General features: G+C 27.1%; 1 protein-coding gene across 2 annotated transcripts in view; it reads right to left on the bottom strand.

Annotated features, from left to right (window-relative positions):
- Positions 1 to 386: 386 nt before the first annotated feature.
- LOC135931932 (uncharacterized) overlaps positions 387 to 10,372 on the bottom strand; it is a 36,507-nt gene continuing 26,521 nt past the window's right edge. Inside the window, exons 3-5 of one of the 2 annotated variants that reach the window (XM_065469253.1) lie at positions 6,201 to 6,379; positions 5,518 to 5,804; positions 387 to 1,028 (exon numbers count right to left, since the gene is read on the bottom strand). In XM_065469253.1, coding sequence (XP_065325325.1) covers positions 791 to 1,028; positions 5,518 to 5,804; positions 6,201 to 6,379 — 704 coding nt within the window. In that variant the 3' untranslated portion in view covers positions 387 to 790. Of the gene's footprint in view, positions 1,029 to 5,517; positions 5,805 to 6,149; positions 6,380 to 10,372 lie in introns of both variants that reach the window. The other variant, XM_065469252.1, reaches the window with a different exon arrangement.

Here is a 10,372-nt window from a genome sequence, read left to right as displayed (position 1 = left end):
TTGCTCAAAATTTTTTTAACATAAAAGATCTTCAAAGATCTTGCTTAAATTTTTGAGCTAGGTTCTGCTCAAACATCTTTAAAAAAAATTTGTACAACTCTGTTCTTGAATTTTTGATGATATTTCCGTTGAGGATGATATAAATAATTGTATTAATATTATTGAATCTAAACATTTTTGCGATCATCCATATCAAATCTCACAGTATTTAAATAGTTCCTTCTTTTAAAACCACTTTTCAAAAAATATACTGGTATATAATTTTGATGAAAAAAGATGATCTTGATAATAACTTTGAAAAACATATTCTCTTAAAAGCAATAAAAAAATACTAATTAAATTAATAGTTTATTATAAAAATATTTTATGGTTATCATTACAATATTTCAAATTTGAATAAAAATTGAATTTAAGAATATAAAATAAATATATTGGGGAGGTAATATTTTATTAATTCGCCTATACTAGAGGACAAAAAAAATTCAGACATGATTTTAAAGGTAGCTCTCGTTACGAATTTAAACTACTTTTTTATAAATGAATGTTAAACGTGAACGAATTCGTTTTTTTCTAAAGCCGTTTGTAATATATTCGAATTATAAAAAAGTTGAATCAATTAATACTTGCTTTTCATATTCATTATTTACAGGCTTTCATCATTATTAAATATATATTATACCTTAAGAAATAATTATAAGTTGATTTGGCTCTTTAATATTATTAAATATAAAACTAAAATTTTATATAAATATCATGAGACAAAAACAATTTGAAGAAAAAAAAATAACATTCACAGGATATTTAAGTCAAATAAAAAATTTATAAACTGAGAAACATGATCTGTATCAAAGATATGAATGAAAGATATAGCATTTTTTGGCGATGTTATAAGTAATTCTTCTACCAACTCTTCCGCATTACAGGCGAAAATATCGGGTGGCCTAGCATAAAGTACCGATTTTATGGCGAAAAAGAGACGAGTAGTTGCTTCGATGGAGTTTAAACTTTTAAATAACTTCAAAATGACTCTAAAAAATTTAAAATACATTAAATTTTACTTATTTTTTATAAAATATTAATATCAGAGTTGTTAAAGTAATATCTAGATACATAAATCTTGACTAGATGCATTCTTATGTAATTTTATGTATTAAAATTCTCTCCGGGTTTATCTCTTTACAATTAAAAAGGCAAATTTTATTTTATAATAAATAAAAAAAACCCAGATTTAATTTTTTTAAAATTGACACAAACTTTAATTTTTTATTTTATTTTAATGTCAAGATTTTACTATATTTGAAAGAAGGTGGTGTACCGATACCATTTTTTGGAGGCGATCCAACCCGGTATTAAATTGATATCGGCCGATTATATATCCATAAATATATTCTATAAACTCGACCTATCACCGGAAAAAATTAGTGCTATATTTCCTAGAGACCTGCAGACCCGGGCCTAAAATGGGCCATATTTTTTTATATTTAAATTTACCAGGGCCGGGCCTAAAAATTTTCAAAAAATATCCGGGCCTGGCCGAATATTTAAAATTGTCATTATTATCTATAAATATTATAAATAAATATAATATGTTTTAAAATTATGATAATGTGGTGTAAAAACATTTTAACTTAAAAAAACACATTTTATCACAAAAAAATTTTAATAGTTGAGGGGAATAAAATATTTTTTGCCTCAAATATACATATTATAGATGTGATTATAATTAGTAATCTACATAGGGCCTAATTTTTCAAGCCAGGCACGGCCCGAATTTTTTTTTAGAAAAGTTAAGCCGGCCCGGCCCAAACCCCAAATTTTTTTTAAAAAAATTTACCGACCCAGCCCGGCTCGAATTTATTTAAATATAGAAATTAATCTTTATGTCGTTTAGTTTCAATAAATAAAATCAAATATTTTTATTTTACATAAAAAATTCAATATAAAATTGATAAATTTAGATATATTTTAAAAAAATTCCAAGGTCCGACCCGACCCGGCCGAAATTTTTTTTAAATATTAGTCCCGGCCCGGCCCGATTATTTTAAATAGAATTAGGCGGGCTTCGGGCCGGGCCTAACTTTGCAGATCTCTAATTATAATATTATTATGCATTTCTAGACATTTCTGGTTTTAAAATAAAATCCGCTGAACTGACAAGCTCCATGTGCCGACTTTCCCTGATCTCCCCTATTTATCTTTTTCCGAGTTACCAAAATTTAAGCTATAATAACTTTATTATTTATTTTATTTTGATATTAAGAATTTATCTTTTTTTATTATTTGATTTATATTTTAAAACGCCCATAAAAAGAGGGATAGGATTTTTTGCTTTTAAATTTTTTGGCATTAATCGCAGTCAATCCAAAACATACATTTTTATTTAAAAATGACCGTCAATATTTTTAAAACGAAAAATTAATATTATTAGATATCATATATTAATCGCAGTCATTTTTAAACCAAGTTCAAATATCAATCTTCATTGAAAATGGGCGGCAATGTTTTTAAGTGAGAAATTAATATTATCAACAATTGCAGTCAATCATAGATGTTTTATATCCATACATACCGAATTAATAAAATTAAACTTTAAATCGCTCACTAATTATAGTATGTTCTGTCAAAGAATAATAAAAAGTTTTCGAGTAACAATTATCTGTTTGGCTCAATGTTTTAAATAGGATTTTTTTTAGCGCCTTGCAAATTTAATTTATTTCAGCTCTAGGCCAACCAAATTTTATATTTATTTTTAGGTCTGAGCCCAAATATTATTTAGGCCTGAGCTTATCCAGTCCCATATTTAATGAAAAATAGTTAAAGGCATATTTAAACACTTAAATAACATAAAATTCATTTACCCTAATCCTAGATAAAACATTCTATTTTATCACTTAGAATCTTTTTTATATATCTGTAAAAAAATGAAAACTCCGATCACAAAAAATTGTTTTTAGGCCCAAGCCTGACTAAAAACCCATTTTCAGGTTTCACTCAGTCTGTGTAAAGGGTGATAATTATAAAAATGTATTTTCACCAAATTACATTCGCGATATTGCAACTGAGATAATTCATTTACAATTTACGAAATGCATTCGCTTTAATATTTTAGATAATGAATTAGCGCTATAATATATTCGCGTAAATGCATTTGTGGTATTAATTTCATTTGTGATAATGCATTTCGCGATAAGATTTTCTGGACATTGGCAATGGATGTGCTCTGGTTCGACTTATTTCCAAACAGCCTAAAAAAGTAATGTAAACTTTTAATTATGCAACTCATTTAATTTTATAAATAAATATCGTAAATATATAGGGTAAACGAAGTACATATTAGAGGTCTGCATTGGGCGGGTTTTTAGCCCGCCTGCCCATCTAAGTGGGCTGTAGAGCGAACGGGTTAAATTTTTTAAAGAACGGGTGGGCGGGTTAAGAAAAATATTTAAACTATTGGAGGGTTAAAAAAATACCAATCGATATCTGAGGATGTGTTGACATAGAAAACATATAATAGCATGGAAGAATATAACATCAACGTGGATGAAAATGTGATTTTACCAGTTTCTCCAAAAGCTAAGAGAATTCAATTAAAGGTATCAAATTATAAATGCAATGTTTGAAATAAATAGTATTCACGTCAAAATTAAACAATAGATGGTAAGATGTGGCTTTTACAGAGGAGAGCACCTTACCTAATGACATAACAAAATATTTAAATCTTAAGGTAGCGAGTTTTTGTATAATTTAGCAAGATTTTAGTTTAAGTTTATCATTTATAAACAATTAATTTAAATTACATTTTTTTATATATTATTAATGGTTTAACTTTTTATTTAAATATCTAAATTAAGTAGAAGATATACTTCAAACGGGTGCCCTTCTTTGGTGGAAATGACGAAAAAGATTTATCGAAGCTATCAAGATTAATTAGTGCTTCTTCCGAATAAGGAATTAACATTTCTGGAGGGTTTATAGAACAAAAGGGAACGTGTGTGAATCCAGAAAATGTGGATTCATTATTATTTTTGCATTATAAGAAATAATATCAATAAATATTAATTTTATATATTTTACATAAATATTTTATCAAATCAAATAAATTCATTATCGGTAATTTAAATTGAATATTTTTTTTGCTTAATCTAGCAATTTCCTAAATTATAAAACATTTTTGTAGGAGTGTAGCGCTGAAACTGAATCATTTTTTTAAATTAGATTTTAAAAAATTAAAAGAATGAGCTTATTTAAATTTTATGGGCGGCATGGGTTATAAAATTTTTATATAATGGGCTTACGAGTAAAATATTTTAGACTAATGGGCGGGCGAGTGGGCGGGTAAAGAATTTTAGACTCATGGGAGGGCGGGTATATTTTTTTTAAACTATGGTCAGGTTAGAAGGGTGGACTTGTGGGCTAAAAACCAGCCCATTGCAGACCTCTACATATTATTAGGGATGGAAAAAACAGAAAAAAATATAAAAATAACGAAAAAAATAAATAATGATAATCCCATCTAGTCTATTAAAATTTATGAAGTGTAAATTGTTAGAATATTTTTTTAAGTATTTATTTAGCTTTAAAATCATAAACATCTTTATAAATTATTTTTCTAACATGTTTTTTAGTTTTTTTTTAAATTTTCTTATTTAAATTAAATATGCATGAAAAATTTTTTAATTAAAACGTCAATATAAACGGATCTGAAAATTTATTAATATCAGTAGATAATGAATTTTTTAAAAAGAATAATCGGTCGTTACATTCCTAAAAAAGTGTTATTCACAAGATATAGTTCAGAACTAACTACCTTCCAGGCCATGGTTTTTTGATCAGGCTGAGCCCAGGCCTGCAAAAAAATTAGTAAAAAACTTTTTAGTGTCGCCAAAACAGTGTTAAAGGAAAACGGGGATGCTTTAAACGAAAACTTTGAAAATATTTTTATTTAAAAAATAATAATATTTTATAATCATTTAATCATATATTATTTACATATTTATTGAATAAAAAATTTTGGTCAACTTAAAAATGAGCTTTAACAATAGATTTTCAAAATATAATTTGAAAAAATGCATCTGTATCTAGATATACTTTAGTGTGTATATATAATATATAATCTATATATCCCTTTAGTTCATGTATCTGATAGATATATTTGAAAAGTTTTTTTAACAACTCTGATTTATATGGGTATTATAATAATAATACTTTGTGAATAATTTTTTTAATTTCAACTAAGAGATTTTCTTTTTAGCTTTCACCTAGCTTCTTCACTCTTTCCATTTTATATCATTGATTCAATTTATATTTATTAATAAAGTTAAAGACAATGTCAGTAAATTGAATAAAATGGATAGTGTGAATAATATAAAATGAAAAGAGATATTGAAGTGAAGAAGGCTTATATTATAACCCGAAAAGGTAAAAACTAGAAAGAAAAAATAATAATTCAAAATAAACTTTTTTATATTAAGATTAAGCTTAAGATAACTATAATAGTAATTATATTTTCTATTTTACTTCAAAATGCTAGCTTGGATTTCTGAATTTTTGAAGGATGGAAGATCAAATAGGAAAATCAGTAAATGGTTGAGCAAAGGCAATAGACTATAATCGATCAAATTTAAACTTGAATTAACATGAAATAGTGCAAAATTTTGGAAACTATTTAATGTGTTATCAGTGAAATCATTATCGATTAGTAGTAAATCTTGAAAAAGCTTATCGCGGAACGGTTTTGATAAAGAAGCCAATAGTCTGGAACACGATTGAACTAGAGATAAATATAGTTGTAATTCCGATTGTTTCTATTGACGTAGTATATAAGAAATTTTAAAAATATAGTAATTTTAGTAAATTTGTAGAAAGATTGTCAAAATGTCATATTCAATACATTTTAAAATAAATTAGTCATGGATGGGAATCTGTATATCTATCAAATAGCCCAAGTCGGAACTAGATTAAATTTTCAGTTTAAAAATTTTGAAAGAGTCTCTAATATATAAACTTTTTTGATAATTCTAAATGATTATGTGGTGGTCATCGTTTTACTGGATATAATATTTAATACAATTTATTAAAATTAAAAGGTATTATTATTATATTATTAGCCAAAAAAGCGAATCTTAAAAATATAATTTATAAGCAGGCACGTGTTCGGCGTCCATTTTCTCGAATAAAAAGAGAGAGCATATTGTTCGCACCCATAAGAAACATTGATCCTCCATTTCGATAGCAGCACGTTTGCAAGAAAAGTGGAGATAATAATCAAGATTTTGCACAAATTTCGAATAAAATTCTAAAGTTCCTCCGAGTGTTTGGTGGGAATTCAAGAGGGCAGATATATTAGTGAAAGCCGATGACATTAATTTGATCGTGTTTCCTGTATAGGTATTTTGATAAAATTTTTATCAACTTCCATTATGAATAAATAATTTGTGCTAAAATGTACTTATAATAAGAAAATAAAAGTCAATGTTCTATCAATTCAATAGAGCAGGCATTCAAAATCAGAATTGTAAAAGGATTGATGATACTAAATTCGATTCTAATTTTTAAAAATTTCACGAATCGACAATCCTTTTTTAAAATAAGAATTGCGATCGAGATCCTATTGTCAATCTTTTAAAGATATTTTTAATTTTAAATAAAATACATATTTTTTGAAAATATTTATAATCAAATTAAAATATTATTTCAAATAAAAATATCTCTTTCCATCTTATATATCTACCAGAATTTATATTAATTTCCCGGATATTTTAATCAATACAACATTAACTCAAGCAGAGTTTTTGAAGAAAATGATATAGTTGCAGAATAAAATGATGAAGTGTTGGAATTAGTGGATCACGTTAATATTTATTTGCTGATATTCCCAATAATTATGTCATCATTAATCTACCAAGGAACCAACGATGTTCATGTTATAATCTGAAAATTATTGCAATGGCCGTTGAATTAAAAGTTGAAGATTATAAAAATTTCAAAAGGATTTTGGGTCATTCCATGCTAAACAGATCACGGTTCGGCCGATCCCTTTTAATTTTGATGAAAATTCGTATATAAACTAAAATTCTTGTAATCTATACTATAGCAAAATTTTAAGGTTCCATGTCAATTCAGCGAAACTTTTATCGCGAATAGATTTTATAGCGACACTTTTTTTATCGCGAATCCATAATAGCGAATACTATTCCGCGAATGCAATATCGCGAATTTTTTATAGCGAAACCTTTATCGCGAAACCTTTAATGCGAATACATTACCGCGAAACTTTTATCGCGAAAATTTTATAGCAAAACCTTTAAAGCGAATACATTACCGCGAAACTTTAATCGCGAAAATTTTATAGCGAAGTTATTATCGCGAAACCCAAATCGCGAAGACAGTGTAGCGACAATTATTTCGCTAAGCATATATCGCGAAGATATTATAGAGAATTTAATATCGCGATAATTGCTAATAATGACTAATTTATTTTGAATCATTTTTTTATAATTATATTATTTGAATAATATTTTTTTAATTCACATAGTTTGTAATTTTCTTTTACCCTTAAAAAATTTATATAATGATTAATTAACTTAGATCTGGTTTATGAAATACACTTTTTTCGCTATCCTATCCTTTCCTTCGAAGTTCTTATTTTATAATAATCGCGCACAAGGAACTCAGCTTTATCAATATATTATCATTGAGTTTATTAGTTAAATCTTGATATTTACTGGCGAAATTGATATCTGGGCATTCCTATTTATTGTCTGATGACTTAATATTTATAAATTTATCAATCAATTTTGGCCAGGGTTAGCAAGTCAGTCAATTGACCAGTCAAATGACTAGATTTTGACGGGTCAATTGAACGGGAGAATATTTGACCTGGTCAAAGGGTCATATATTCTATAAGATCTGAATATAAAAATATGTTTGAAAAAGAAAAACCGATATAAATACATGTGAAATGTGATCACAATGCTTATTGAGTTCCTAATATTAAGGAGAGCATTTTAATCATAGTGAATTTAATGAAGTATGTAATATAATAAAAGAATTAGGCATACAAGGTGGTGATCAAAATATTTCAAGTTTATATCATAAATTTCAGAAATAAAAGCGGCTTGTTTAATAGAAGATCATGGGGATAGTAGTCATAAGAAACAATCAGATTTCAATCTCAAGCAGTGGAATTAGCTTTGACCACCATAACCATTAAGAGAAGTGACATAACTAACAATTCCTAGATCTACTTCTTCTTCAGAAAGAAATTGGTCGATTTGTGTCAATAATCTTACTAAAACAGAAATCGATTGAAGATTTGGACAAAAATAAAATTGATTTAAAAAATATTAAAGAAAATGATGATATTCAATATAGAAAATGATGATATTCAATATAAAATAATATTTATTTGATTTTAACCATATTTGACCGGTCAAATGCACAACCGTGGTTTTGGCAGTCACTATTCTTAAACAGTGTAGATGAATAAAGTCTACAACATTACTGTTTAGAATATCAATTTTGAATGGCAATTCAAAAATAAATTACATCTAAGTGAAATAAGGGATTTCCCCAATTTAAAATATTTATTAATATTATTATTTTACGATCTTTTCTGTTTATTTGAAGGGGGAGTGAGGGGAAGGGGGGGGGGGGGGGTGATAAAATTTTAGTATAATATCTCGGCATTAATTTTAATATAATATTTTGATATGGGTTCTTATTAACTCTTAAATAATTTTAAAATATAATAAAAAAATAACTAGACTAAAAATTAACAAATAATTAATGACATATTTGATAAATTATAACTATTTTAAAAAAAAAAGTATTGCCGAAATTTAAAAAAAATAATTTTCTCGTCTGACTGGTGCCATTCCTTTGGTTATAAATTATAAATATTTTCGCCATTCTTTCCTCTTTATTTCGGAGTCTTATAAAATATGTTATCAAAGCAAAAATAAGGAGATCTTAACCTTTAAAAATTATTTGTTCCGCCTGGATAAAGTAGTCTCAGATACTAATTATTATAGATTCATTAATCAGGATATTTTTAAATGTCCCGTACGACTTACAAAAAAAATGGTAAGATAAAAGATAATAAAGAAATACACAATCAACCAGAAAATCCAATCGAAATGAAAACCAAGAAAATAATCAATTCAATTAAGAATGAAGCTTTGAATAATACTATGGAAACTCCAAACTTTATTGTGGCGAAACACGTATCTCGATTAAGTGATTCCATATCAATGGCACTACCATCACCGAATCTTATGTCACCGAACGCGGAGTTCAAACAGTTTTGCACCTCCGAATCCTAGCAGCCTTATTGAGCTGGTAATTCCGCATGAATATTCAATTACAGATAAATATGAGGATTTCATACTTCATGATGATGGTCCGGTAAGATTTTCTATAAATTTTTTGAACAAATATAACTAAATCCTTCATTTTTATCGCGATAAGCTGCCCGATAAGAAACACTTTATTATAATTGCTTATTTATTTATCATGTGTGGTTCCCCACCGTGTTAAAATTTGGACTTCTTAGCTTCATGCGAACATTGGTTTTCTGATGGTACATTTAAATCGTCGCCACCTTTATTTACGCAAATTTATACAATTCATGGGATTAGAAATAATAATGTTTTACCTCTCATATATATATTGACCAATAGAAAGGATTATGAAACTTATAAAATTTTGAAATGGCCAGTGTAAAAGCTTTCAATGAAGTGTTTCTCAATTCACAACACAAATGTTGCTATTTCCATTTTGGCCAATCCTTTTGGCGAAACATTCAAAAATATCCAGAAATATCGCATAAATATAAAACAGATGTAGAATTTAATATACAACTTAGAATAATGGTTTGTTTGGGGTTTGTGCCACCCTTAAATGTAGTTGAAACATTTGAATTACTAATAAACTCCGAATTTTATTCTAATAATCAATTGTTACTTCAGCCTCTAAATTGAAACTTTTGAAAAAGCTTATATTGGTAAAACGTTTGGAAGATGCAGACTATCTGCTTTGTTTAATATTGAACTCTGGAATTTTTACCAATCAACACTGAACGGGGAAGCGAAAACCAACAACGCTGTTGAAGGGTGGCATAGATGCTTCAGTTCCCTCCTAACAAGTTACCATCCAAACATGTGGAAATTTATATCAAGTTATCTATATATCTATTATTTTAAAATGATTTAAAAAGTATAAAGATTTACTAATAAACTATATAATTTTTTCTAGGCTTAAAAAAACAACAAGGGTTGACAGAGTTAAAAATTGCTCAATATAATTCTGGTGTAACACCCTCTACCCCGAGAAAAAAATATCGAAATCTACATGCGAGAATAGTAACAATTGT

The sequence above is a fragment of the Gordionus sp. m RMFG-2023 genome, chromosome 1, assembly GCF_954871325.1.
Source record: "Gordionus sp. m RMFG-2023 chromosome 1, tfGorSpeb1-WG-v2, whole genome shotgun sequence".
NCBI classification, from domain to species: Eukaryota; Metazoa; Nematomorpha; class Gordioida; order Chordodea; family Parachordodidae; genus Gordionus; species Gordionus sp. m RMFG-2023.
The sequence above is the reverse complement of the archived record's forward strand: the minus strand, read 5'-3'. Positions and strand labels throughout refer to the sequence as shown.